The sequence below is a fragment of the Lutra lutra genome, chromosome 11, assembly GCF_902655055.1.
Source record: "Lutra lutra chromosome 11, mLutLut1.2, whole genome shotgun sequence".
Lineage (NCBI taxonomy): Eukaryota > Metazoa > Chordata > Mammalia > Carnivora > Mustelidae > Lutra > Lutra lutra.
The window spans coordinates 1,324,802-1,337,047 of NC_062288.1; the positions used below are offsets into that span (position 1 = coordinate 1,324,802).

Here is a 12,246-nt window from a genome sequence, read left to right on the forward strand (position 1 = left end):
CAGAGGCCCCAAAGCCCGCATGTCGGACGTCACACACGCACACGCATGGACACACAGACACACATACATGCACGCACCCCCAGGAACCGCACGTGCTCACGAGGACACACACACTCACGCCAGTCAGCTGTGATGAGGACCCCAGGGAACACCTACAAAGGAAGGGCCACGACCGCCCCTCGGGTCCTCCCCTCCCTCACCCCTGCGCCTCGCCCGAAGGGCCCAGGGGGCAGCCCCAAGCTTGTGGGACTCCAGACACAGCCGGTGGGAGACTGTGCTGGTGAGCCTGGAAGGGAGGAGGCCTGGGAGGCAGGGGCTGAGGAAGCCTCGGATGCCCCCCTTCCTGCCCCTCCCCTGCCCACCCCAGAGCCATGCAGGGGAGCGTCCCCAGCTCAGACACTTACAGATCAAAGACCAGGTAGTGGAACCCTTCCTCAGAGATGCTGTCGTGCAGCCGCACTGTGGGGACAGAAGACGTGAGGGGCTGGCCCAGCCCAGGACCCGCCCTCGCCATGCAGCACCCCTCCTTCATGGAGGGGGCCCAACCACCCCGACAAGGGCCTGGGGCTCCCCACAGTGGGGGGGGACGCTGCAGGACAGAGCCCAACGGGAGAGCCGTGGATCCCAGGCGGACATCCAGGGGGCTCTAGGTGTCCGAGGTCCCCTCTCCTCTGCCAGACAGAGACTTGGGCCCCTCTCAGCCCCCCAACCAGGGCACAGGGGGCCGCAGGCGGGGTGGGGCCGTAGGGTTGCGGCTCGCTGGACCAGGCCCTGGAAAGGAGCCACTCACAGGACAGGAGCGCCGTGGGGCCCTGTAACCTGCCTCTTGGGACAAGTGAAAGCCGTCCACTGTGGCAGCACTTCCGAAAGCTCGGGCCCTGGGTTCGGGCCCCAGGTGCTCCCCAGTCTGGCTGGCCTGCTGTGCGCGTCCCTAAGCCTGGAGCAGCGCCCAGCCCAAGGGTGCCAGCCAGCATCCAGGAGCCAGCGAGAGGACAGCACACAAGGCCAGCACGCGCCCGCCACCCTGTGGAGCCGGAGACGCACCCTATGCCGAACAGCACGCTTCTCTAGGAACGGATCACTCTGCATACCGCCCCCTGTGCCAGACCCTGCCTCCGGCAGACGCCGTCCCGAGCGCCCGCCTGCTCACCAGCACGCGAGGGGCAGCGCACACAGCGAAGAGACACGGTTCCCCAGAGTCCAAGCAGCGTGCAGAGTGGGGCTCGGAACCCCCAGGGCTGTGGCTCCTTGGGCCTCTCCCCGCAGGGCAGGCCATCAGCGCCAGGAGGGTTGGCTGCAGCCCCTTGCTCGCGCCCTCCACGCTGCCCTCGTGGCCTGCCCTGCAGGTCTCCTCCTTCCTCCCGCTGTAACCTTCCCGGGGGCCCGGCCGGCAGCGTCTTCATGCCTGGAAGCACAGTCCAGCAGCAGCGGTGGCTGACCCAGGCCGAAGTCAGGCACCGAGACCGGGCTCCTGCCCAAGCGGTTGGGGTGTCTGGTCACCGGGGAGGGGCACCCGTGCCAACTCCGGGGCCAGCTCCTCTGGCAGCTGCCCTCCCGTTTCTGGCTCTGTGGCTCTGCTCAAGGGCCTGACGTCCAGCCTTGCCCCGTTCGGCTTCACCCCTCCTTCTGGCCCCATGATTGTGATGCAAGGTCTTCCCGGGTCCCCGGCCTCCGCCAGCTACCTGGGCTCCATCCCCTCTCCCAGGGATGTCACAGAGACCTCCGGGCGTGCAAAGCCAATGCTGACCTCCCTCCTACCGCTGATGCCCTCAGGCTGGCCTAATTCTCCCCAGCACCCAGCAGACCCCTGCCCACAGCACCCTCCTTCCAGGACTGTCTGGGAAATTGGTGCAGGGAACAGACGTTCACCCCCTCTAGGTGTGGCCTCCTCGGCCTGCCGCCTGCCCTGGCACACAGAGCAAGGAAGGCCCAGGGGCCCCAGAGGGACATTCCTGGGGGCCTTCCTCGCCTTCCCTGGGGGATCCCCAGCAGTCCAGGATGGCTACGGGAGGCCCCGGCCCCCAGTGCTGGTGGGAGGGGGTCGGGCTCCTAGGCCTGCTGGCGGGTCCCACCTCCTCGCTTAGGAGACACGGGGCGTCTGGGCGACGTGGAGGCTGTGTGCACTTGAACCCTTTTTTAAAACAAAACCATTTTTAACGTTTAACAAGCAGTGGCACATTATATTAACAGTTTAGAAGGAAAACTATCTAGCATATCAGAATGATTCCCGACGGAGCTGAGGCTGCCGAAAGTGACTTGTCGCAAAATCCGCCCAAGTAAAGCGGGACGCTGGTGACACCGGGTAGGGCACGCAGCCTCGACGCAGTCCCGCGCACTCCCAAGAGCCCAGCCCAAAAGCCCTATGGGGCCTCCACACAGAGGGCACAGGGGTGCACCCAGGACGCTCCCCTCCCCAGGGCCACAGCTCTTCCAGGGCCTGTCCCTGAGTCCCGGGCCAAGGCGTTCTCAGGGGCGGGTCCCTCCACCCTCCCAGGCAGCCTCTGGACTGTCCCGGGAATGCCCTTGCTGCCTGCGGCAGGAGGGCCCGGCCCAGATGCGTAACTTCACCAGCTGCGGGGCTGAGCAGCAGGAGACCGGAGACCCTTCTCCACTGTCCAGGCAGGAAGCTCCCCCATGGCATGTCCTCCATGGTGCCCACCTGCCCAGCTCAGGGGTAAACCACCAGGCAAAGGAGCTCAGTTCCCACCCCAGAAACCATAAGGTGGAGACTTGCCATCACTGAGCCAGGTCCTGAAGAGAAAAGGTCACTGCAGAAACAGGCTAAGTGCAGGTTGTGGGGAGGATGGAAGGAGGCTGGGGGGAGGCTGGGAGGAGGCTGAGTGCAGGTTGTGGGGAGGCTGCTGGGAGACTGGGGAGACGCTGGGATGAGACTGTGGGAGGCTGGAGGGAGGCTCAGGGGAGGCTGGAGGGAGGCTGGGGGGAGGCTGGGGAGGTTGAAGGGAGATCGGGGAGGCTGGGGGAGGTTGGGGGAGAATGGAGAGAGGCTAGAAGGAGGCTGGAGGGAGGCTGGAGAGTGAGGGAGAGTGGGGGAGGTTGGGGGGAGAGTGCGGAAGGCTGGGGGATTGGAGGAGACTGGGAGGAACACTGGGTCAGGCATCCCAGACACCCAGGCCTACTCCGTCCCCACAAAAGGCACTGCTGAAGCCAGGCCACACAGCTGCGTCCTCTGTGCAGCAGCCCCCTTGTCTCTGAGGAGAACCTGCACCCGCTGGGGAGTGCTCTGCCCGGATGGCTGGTGATGGGTGGCTGGCCCTGTGGAGCCCGCTCCCAGCGTGACAGGTCAGCAGAGGCCTCACGTGCCCGCGGCAGGGATGGGCCCCTGCTGCTCGGACAGTGTCGCTCCCTCCCCTCACGTGCGGCAGGGCGACGGCACGGCCCCCAGCCTGGCTCGAGGAGCACGGTGGGCCTGCAGAGCGACCCCCGCCGACCTGCCGGCGGCCAGCCGTTCCACTGCCGCGCATGTCACCAAAGGTGGGAGCGCGGGAGCCACACGGGTGCCCACCCTCCACGCGCGGCCGCGTCCACGGCAGCCCTGTGTGTGAGGCCGACGGGCGGCAAGAAGCCTCGGGTCCGCTGTCGGGTGAGCGGAGGCCGACTGCGCTCCGTCCACACGGCCGGCTATGACGGAGTCTGGAAAAGCAAGGAAATCCTGTAACTCGCTTCAACAGGGACGGACGCTGAGGGCACGACGCTGAGCGGAACGAGCGTGACGAAGGGACCAATGTGTGATCCCACCACCGTGAGGGTCCTTGTGGGACCAACCCACGGACACAGCGCATGGCGGTTCCCCGGGCCTGGGCGGCCCGATGGGAAGTCGTGTTTCCCGGGCGCAGACCGGGACGACGAGAAGTGTGGACACAGAGAGTGGCAGTGACCACGCAATGCTGTGAACACACGCTGCCACCGAACCCCACACTCTAAGGCGTCAGAGTTCTCAATCTCCCTCCCTTACCTGTCCGGCTCCCTCTGAGTCCCTGTCATTACGCACTCTGGGGACCTCCTGCCACATGCTAAAGACACGCACGTGGTCCTGAAGAGACCCCGGCAACCACGTGAGCCACGGCCTGCGAGCAAACCCCAGACACGCAGGCAAACCTTCACAGACGCAGCTCGGGCCGGTGTCCACACCGCACAGGAGCCCTGGAGTTGCCGCCCAAGTCCAGGCCCAGGCCCGTCCTGCTTTCTCGAGCCCCACATGGCCATTCTCCATGGATCCCGCAGGCTGTGTACCAGGCCCGAGCCCCCAGCCCCACAGCTCTCGAACCCACAGACAATCAGCGCCCGTGGGCTGAGCTTTGCTGCCTGTTATGCAGCACACGTGACTGACTCATGTGGGTTAAGAGCCACAGAAGCTGTGGCCTGGGCAGCCCCGCTCGCCACACACAGACCCTGCAGGGGCTCAGAGCCGCAACAGCCCATCCGCAGGAAGGCTGGGCCCCCACCGTGACTCTGACCCTGAGCCTCCCCGAGTCCCCTCTGCAGGCCGGGGCTCACTGCACCTGATGTCCACCTGACTCCTCTCTCAGGGCCTCCCAGGGACTCCCTGGAGGGCCCATCTCCACTTCACAGTTGGGGAAACGGAGGCTCCTTCCCGCCCCACGCTCTGAACACAGTTGCTCTGAGGAACAGCCCCTCCCAGAGCCCCTGCCCTGCACCAGTGGGACGAACAATGTCCCACTGCCTGTCCCAGGGGCACTGGGGACACTTCTGTCTACAGTGGGGCTGGGAAGACCCAGGCCTGGGAGCAAGGGGACCCCTTCACCTCCCCCTAGACCTCTCCCACTACTCCCCAGAGTATTCTCCGAGAATATTCCTTCTGCACCTCTGTCTCAGCTCTGCCTCCCCATGTTCTAGAATGTTCCTTCTGCACCCTCATCAGCTCTGCCTGCCCCACGTTCTGGAATGTTCTCTCTACACCCCCATCAGCTCTGCCTGCCCCATGCTCTGGAATGTTCCCTCTGCATCCCCCTCGCCTTGGCTCTGCCTCCCCTGTGTTCTGGAATGTTCTCTCTGCAGCACCCCCCCCCCCCCAGTCTTGGCTCTGCCCCCTGTGCTCTGGAATAAAGCTGCTATGAAGACTCAGGGACTGATCATAGCTGACCCGGAACAACATGGGCCTCCAGGGAGGGCAAGGAGTGGTCTTTTGAAGACGATCTCAAACACCCACCCAGAGAACACTGCGGTCCTCCCCTATTAGAAGGGAATTCCTGACCCGCTCTTGGCTGGTGCTCAGACGATGCAGGGGAGGCGACTGGCAAGGGGCGGCGCTGGGGGTGAGCTGGTGCCTGCTGCTGGGCTCCGACGCACAGAGCACAACAGCAGGGGCAGCGGAGGGTCTGACGGAAGCCCACCGTGGGCCCACGTCCTCCCCCCACCCCGCCAGTGAAGAGTGACTGGGGTCCTGTGGACATCGGCATCAGAATCACCAGGCTCACTGGGGAAGGTTCCGGTTCCTGGGCCCACACCAGGCCTCTGAGTCAGGAGCCTGCACGCCAGTGGGCCCAACACACACAGCTTGAGAATCTGCAAGTGCAAGTGCCCGGCCCGGGCCCAGGGCTGGAGCTGCCTGCGGGCACGGTGGGGGACTGCATGGAAGTGGGGGTTGCCTTCACCGCAGCTCCCACAGGTCCTGCAGGACACAGCCTCAGGGCAGAGCTCCCAGGACTGGCTCTGAGGAGCGGCCGAGGCTTCCTACAGCCTCCTGGGCTCCCCACGGCTGAGGCCCCGGCCTGGGAGCTCGGAGTGGCATGTACCTCCCCCCAGGCCAGGGGCTCCAGAAGTGACGGAGCCACCCCACCTGCCATTCCTTTTAAACAGAGTCCTGGGCGCCTGGGTGGCTCAGTTGGTTAAGCGACTGCCTTCGGCTCGGGTCATGATCCTGGAGTCCCGGGATCGAGTCCCGCATCAGGCTCCCAGCTCCACGGGGAGTCTGCTTCTCCCTCTGACCTTCTCCTCGCTCATGCTCTCTCTCACTGTCTCTCTCTCTCTCAAATAAATAAATAAAATGTTTAAAAAAAATTAAAAAAAAAAATTATAAACAGAGTCCTGGGCCCTGTCCTGGCCCAAAGGAGCTGGAATAGTGGCAGGAGGGGTCCTGAGCCCACCTGACCAGCTCCCTGGGTGCCCCCAGGGCAGCAAACCCACTGGCCCCTCTGTGCTTCTTAGCTGCTTCCCACAGGGGGCTCCTTGGAAGTCCCTCCAGGGCCAGAGGTGGGGCCGGGCAGGCAGATGGACACACACACCTGCTCCCTGGGGCACTAGGCAGGGACCACCCCCGAGGGACCACTCCAGAGGGGAGAGTGCTGCTTAAGCGGTCCAGGAGGCCCAAGCTGACTTCCAGGGTCCTATGGGTGCACAAGGAGGTGATCTGGGCTTTCAGAAAAAGGGCCACTGTCCTTGAGGCCATGGCTCCAGGCTCCCCAGGCTCTACACCCCCAGGGCACAGTGGCAACGACCAGCAGGGGACAACGGTGGCTCTCCAGAGCGAGCCCTCAGACCTCAGGCCAGGATGGCGCTTGGCGTGGCCTTTGAGGTTTTTGGTTCCCAAACGTTTTTCTTCTTAACTGGACTGCCTTGTGGCTTTTCTGAAACCACACGATGTTTCTGCCAGGATCCCAGCTGGGAGTTAGAGTGATAGGCCGGGACCCATCCAGGTAGAGCTGCACAGGCAGCTGCCCAGAACCCCCAGGGCCCCGGCAGGTCAGAAGAGAGAGCCACTGCCAGGTGCCCGAGGATGGGACACTTCTATGGAGAAGGCAAAGGAGGCCTCTGGGTGTCCCTCTGCAGTGTAATCTCTGGGACAGAAAGGCCGCTGGCCAGGGTGCAGAGAGATGGCACCCCCGCCCCCAAGCCCGAGCTCACCGATGTTGGAATGCTTCAGAAGACGGCAGATCCGAGCCTCTCTCTCCAGCTTCTGGTGATCTGCGGACAGAGAGCAACACAGTGTGACCCCCCGTGCCCCAGCACCGCCAATACCAGGTTGCCAGACATGCCCCAGCCCGAGGAGGCGCCCACTGCCTCCCTCCGCACGCACCGGCCAACCACCCAGAGACCCTGGCCGGCGGCACCAGGGCGGGAAGAGGGTTTGCCTCAAGAGGCCCACAGAGGCAGAGGTGGGGAGCCCCAGGAAGTCCAAGAAGAGAAAATGCTGCACATGTCATGGCAGAGCTGACGGCACCAATCTATGCTTCACCGTGTCCCAATTCCAGACTCCCTGTAGCCTCCTGCTGAAGCCTAGCATGTCCACCAGTGGCCGTGGGGCTGGCAGAACATGGCTGTCGCCGGGCAGGGCCAGTGGCCAGCAGGGTCTCGGGAGCCCTCCCAGCTCCCCGCCGCCCCTCGAGGCCAGCGCTCTTGTTCTAGAGGCCGGCTCTCTGAGGACTGAGCCACTCACCAGAAACATCTATGCCAGACAATCAGGGTAGCAGGAGGATTTTAAAATTTAATGGAGACCTTAAGAGCAAAATACTAGAAAAACCTCCCTTTCCGTTGACTAGAGAAGGCACAATGAAGGTGGTTATGGCCGCACAACAGCACGCGGCCTCCGGCGACAGCAGCACCGCAGCCCCCAACACAGGCTGGGGCACAGCGGCTCACAGAGGGAGACCCAAAATGTGCTTTCGTTCAGAGGTCAGCACACACAGGAGGCTGGGCACACATTGTGGCCAGACCGTCAAGAGAGGCAGGGGGTTCCCCACTCAGGACGGCGGCTGCTGCAAGGTGGGATGTGCTGGGGGGGGCCACCAGGGGTCCTGAGCCCCTCAGAGCAAGGGTGTGGGGCGCATGGCGCTGCGCCGGCAGGTCCATGCCACTGGCCCATCCTGGTGGATGCGGCGGCCTTTGCCGGGTATGACAAATGAGCAGGCGACTCCGCACCCTCCCCACACCTGCTGGCCCCCGGCCCTGCCTGGGCTTGGGGGCAACAGACCTGGGCACCAGAAGGCCCTTCTGCAGGAAGGGAGCCTGCTGCCGCATCTGTGGTGGGCTCTCCCTGGGCCACATGCCAGTGCTGGGCTCGGACAGACTTGTGAACACACCTGTGCTTCTCCTGAGCAGGAATGTCACGCCTGCAGACACGACTCTCTCTGGGACACCTCCGGTCCAGCCAGCCCTCCCTCCTCCCAGCACCGAAGCCCCCGGAAACGCTAACCCCCCAGCCCTGTGTGGCCAGGCACCCTGGCACTGGGAGGGCTCTGGCAGAACAGCAGGTGGGCGCTGGCCAGAGGGCCCGAGCCTCACCCCACCCCGCGCTCCCTCCCCTGCACCCCCGGCGCAGCACGCCCAGGTGCCACCCTGTCCCCTCTGCGGCGGGAGCTGAGCCCAGAAGGACCCAGCAGTGCTTGTGACAGCGGGTGCTGGGGGTGGGTCCGAGCGTCACCGTCCGGAAGGACAAGTCCAACACAATCACGACAGAACACACACAGCATGGATCCCCATCTGCCATCGGATGAAACTCGGGACAGACGACGCAAGACGTGGCTGAGGGGCCACATCTCATCCCCCATCTTCGTGGGAAGGGGCTGTTGCCACGGCCAGGACCAGCCCTGCAGGTGCAGTGGGGGCGACCACAGCCTCACTTTTTTGTTTCTGGGGCTTTCTCTTAAGTGACTACTCTGAACGGTTTTCAGACCTAGAGAAAGTTGCACAGACACTACCATGTCCTCAGAAAAAACACTTGTGCATCATCTGTCCTTCCGTACGCACACACTTTTTCTGAGTGTCTGAGAGAAGCCCCGAGGTCCCCATCCTCCTACCAGGCGACAGCCCGGGAACGTGTCCTGAGAGCGAGGGCGCTCTCGGGCATGACCTCAGTGCAGAACATCGAACGCACTACAGAACAGGAACCAACCCATCCGCGTTCCGATTTTGCCAACCGTCCCAGGACCGTCGGAGCCGCCTCCCCCATGTGTGGATGACACCGGGAAGCCCGCTGGCGTGTGGACCGGGGCGGAGGCAGGGAGAGCTCTCAGGGGGGTCGGATGGAGGGAACCAGGGTCGTTTTCATATATAGAGACAGGAGGAAAATGCACGTGGGAATCCCTTTTTCAGAAATACGCAACTGGAGAGACTGTCTTTTCCTCCTGAAAGCTGTCCCTGAGGGCGCAGCCCCATCCCTAGGACTGGCCGACTCCCAAGTGCGCAAGGGGAGGGAAGGGGAGCCTAGCCGATGGGCCTCATGCCCGCACCCACCCATGGCCCCAGCAGGTCACTGACCTTCCGGGCGGGCTGTCCCCCTTGCTGTCAGGCCGGCCTCATGGGGCGGGGAGAGGCTCTGACACGAAGTCACAACAGGCACGTGAGAGCGTGCACCCCACCCCCAGACCGTGACCGCGTTTCCCCCTAAGAAGCAGAAGCATGGGATCATTAAACAATAAATTACTTTTTTCTTTACATTTTCCCCCAACTTGCAAACAATCTCGTGTTCCTTTTATGATGAGGCAAAATATTGTTTTTTAAAAAAGGGTCTGATCCCATCTCCCATGAGCACAAAGCCACTGATTAATGAGGGCATACCCCAAAAACCTGCCACAGCGACATCTGCCTGGAAAGTGCTCATCTAAGCCGACACCCCTGAGCCGGGACGGGATGGGGACGGGAGGCTGTCCCCCTCACGGAGTCAGTGCTCCACTCTGCCCTCAGCCTTTGATCCCTTCCTGCAGCGGTGCCCGAGTTATGACTTAACTTCTGCATCAAGAACCCCATTGCAGTCATGGTGAAGTGAGTCAAATATTACCGAGTCTGGTCCACGAGGAGCACGTCCCGGCCCTAAACGCTCACCTGGACCAAGAAGGGTGCTCCCAGCCCATTCCATTCCCCAACGGGCAGCAGCGCCCCTGACCGGCCCCGGGACCTCGCCGCACCTGCTCACGGCTGCACCCTCTGCCTCCTTCTCGGGGCTCTGGCCGCGGGACCTCAGACACCATGGCAGTGATCACTGAGCAGGCCTGGGGCGGAATGCAACTGAAACGCTGCCCACTCTGCCCAGGGGCCTCACCAGGCACCTGACAGTGCTGGAGGGCTACGAGGTCTGAGCAACCACGCCAGCTGACACTGGCCATGACGCTCAAAAGAGCCCTTCCACAGCTGTGGCCAGCTGTCCCATGTGTCTGGGACACCCAGAGTTGCCCTGTGGCCCAGCACCTACCACTGCCCCAGGTTAGCGTGTTGGTACGGAACTCTGGCACACGTCACAGGACGCACACAGCGCCTGTGCTAAGGTCGAGAGAGCCCCAAGAATCTGGCCTGACACCCCACATGTCCCGGCCCCATAGGGCGGCCTCCTCTCCCCAGTCTCCCATGTCAGGCCCAGCCTGCATCACCCTCCACATGCACCGGCCCCAGGGACGGCACCCTTGCGGCCTTCCATGGACGAGCCTGAGGGTGACGGGACAGGATGGGGACAGGAGTGGGGGTCCCAGGGAATGAGGGCAAACTTGCTCATCGGGGGGAAGTCCCTCTGCCCCTTTCCCTCCTGAAGACCTGCGGGAGGCCAGCACGGACTGCGTCCAGGGACCCCGGGCCTGCACGCAGGTCCGGGCCACATGGAGCAGGTGCAGCCATGCTGTGAGCCCCGGGGACAGAAGAGGCGGAGGGCCTCATGCGGCCCTGCAGGAGCCTCAAGGGGGCCCCCCACACCAGAGAGAGGTTTTGGAGGAACATGCCCTAGTGGGGGACAGACGCGATTGTCACAGTGCTTGGGGACTCCCGAGTTCAACCGTCTCTTCAAAGCTCAGACACCCTACACAAGCCTGTGCCCGCTGGAGATGCCTCTCGCACACTCGAGACACGTTTGCACACCTGTGCCCATGAGGACTAGATCTTTTTTTTTTTTTTTTAAAGATTTTTTTTATTCATTTATTTGACAGAGAGATCACAAGCAGGCAGAGAGGCAGGCAGAGAGAGAGGAGGAAGCAGGCTCCCCGCCGAGCAGAGAGCCCGACGCGGGGCTCGATCCCAGGACCCCGAGATCATGACCCGAGCCGAAGGCAGCGGCTTAACCCACTGAGCCACCCAGGCGCCCCGACAGATCTTTGTTCTCCAACCAGAGAGGCAGGGTTACAGATAAGACCAGTGTTCACTTACAACCCACGACAGAGTGTGTCCAACGCAGCAAAACAAGACCACAGCTTTGACCCCGTTGCCGCCTGTCTGAGACCCAGCCGCGTGCACGCGTGAGGTTGCCACGGGCAGCCCATGGCCTGCACCGCCAGGAAACCCTCCTGGGTTTCCATCACCACAGCTGTGCCAGGCCCACCCTGCGCCCTCAGTGTTCCCAAGGTGAGTGCGACCAGGCTCGGAGGCTGGGAGCTGGGAAAGGGGGGCAGCAGAGCCCTGCACACCCTCCATGGGGCAGCAGCTGCCGGACCTCAGGAGCCTCCTGTGAGCAGGAGGAGGCAGGGGCTGCTCCGGGCTGCTCCAAGCCAGGAGGGCGATGGGCAGGGGCCCCCAATGGGCAGGAAGCGACAGGTGCCTGCCATGCAAGGCCACACATGGGAGCCATCTGCTCCACTACACAGCAGGCCTCACCCTCATTCCAATTACGCCCCAAGAAATGGCCAGCTCCACACAGCAAGTGCCCCCAGGCAGGGTCTCCCCCAGGCAGGGCCCCACCAGGGAGGACCTCCAAGGCAGGGTTTCCCCCAGGCAGAGTTTCCCTCAGGCAGGGCCACCTCAGGTGGGGCCCCCCAGGCCAAGTCTGGAAGCTGAGGGAGGTGGGAGGCTGCACCCACAAGTGGGAGAGGATGCCTGTGGCTCCTGCCACACTCAGTGTGACTGGCAGTCCCAGACAAGGAAGCAGGTGCACAGAGGCACTTGGTCCCCAAGGCCAGGACGTGACCCCAGACCGTGGGCTCCTCACGGCCCCTCAGGGATGTGGCCCGCAAAGCCCTGACACCCATCCCCCCAGCCCCCACCTGCTCCCTGGCTGTGGGTGACTCAGAGTAGAGATGGGGCAGTGCCAGGAGAAGGGGGACAGGAGGGACATGTGTGGGCGCCTGGCCCCTCGCCAGCTGCCAGGAGCAGCAGCAGAGCTGTCATGGGCAGAAGGACGCCCGTGAGGCACTGGTGTGGGCGGAGGAGGGATGGGAGGGGAGACGGGCCCACCTGGCAGGAGGAGCTGCCAGCGTCCCACCGGCCCCGCCCCGCCGCGCGCAAAGGTTTGGCCTAGGACAAGTGAGCCCCTTCTTGGGAAGACCCAGCAGTCTGTGCCGGATGGAATATGAAATC

At 63.5% G+C, this 12,246-nt stretch overlaps 1 protein-coding gene across 14 annotated transcripts in view; it reads right to left on the reverse strand.

Moving 5' to 3' along the window:
- The window catches only part of CAMK2B (calcium/calmodulin dependent protein kinase II beta), a 77,356-nt gene that overhangs the window by 28,277 nt on the left and 36,833 nt on the right, over window positions 1-12,246 (reverse strand). For 6 of the 14 annotated variants that reach the window (XM_047694755.1, XM_047694750.1, XM_047694744.1 and 3 more), the window contains exons 3-4: window positions 6,883-6,942; window positions 405-459 (exon numbers count right to left, since the gene is read on the reverse strand). In XM_047694755.1, the coding sequence (XP_047550711.1) occupies window positions 405-459; window positions 6,883-6,942 (115 nt within the window). Of the gene's footprint in view, window positions 1-404; window positions 460-1,150; window positions 1,559-6,882; window positions 6,943-12,246 lie in introns of those variants that run through there. The other 8 variants (XM_047694749.1, XM_047694748.1, XM_047694746.1 and 5 more) reach the window with 7 other exon arrangements.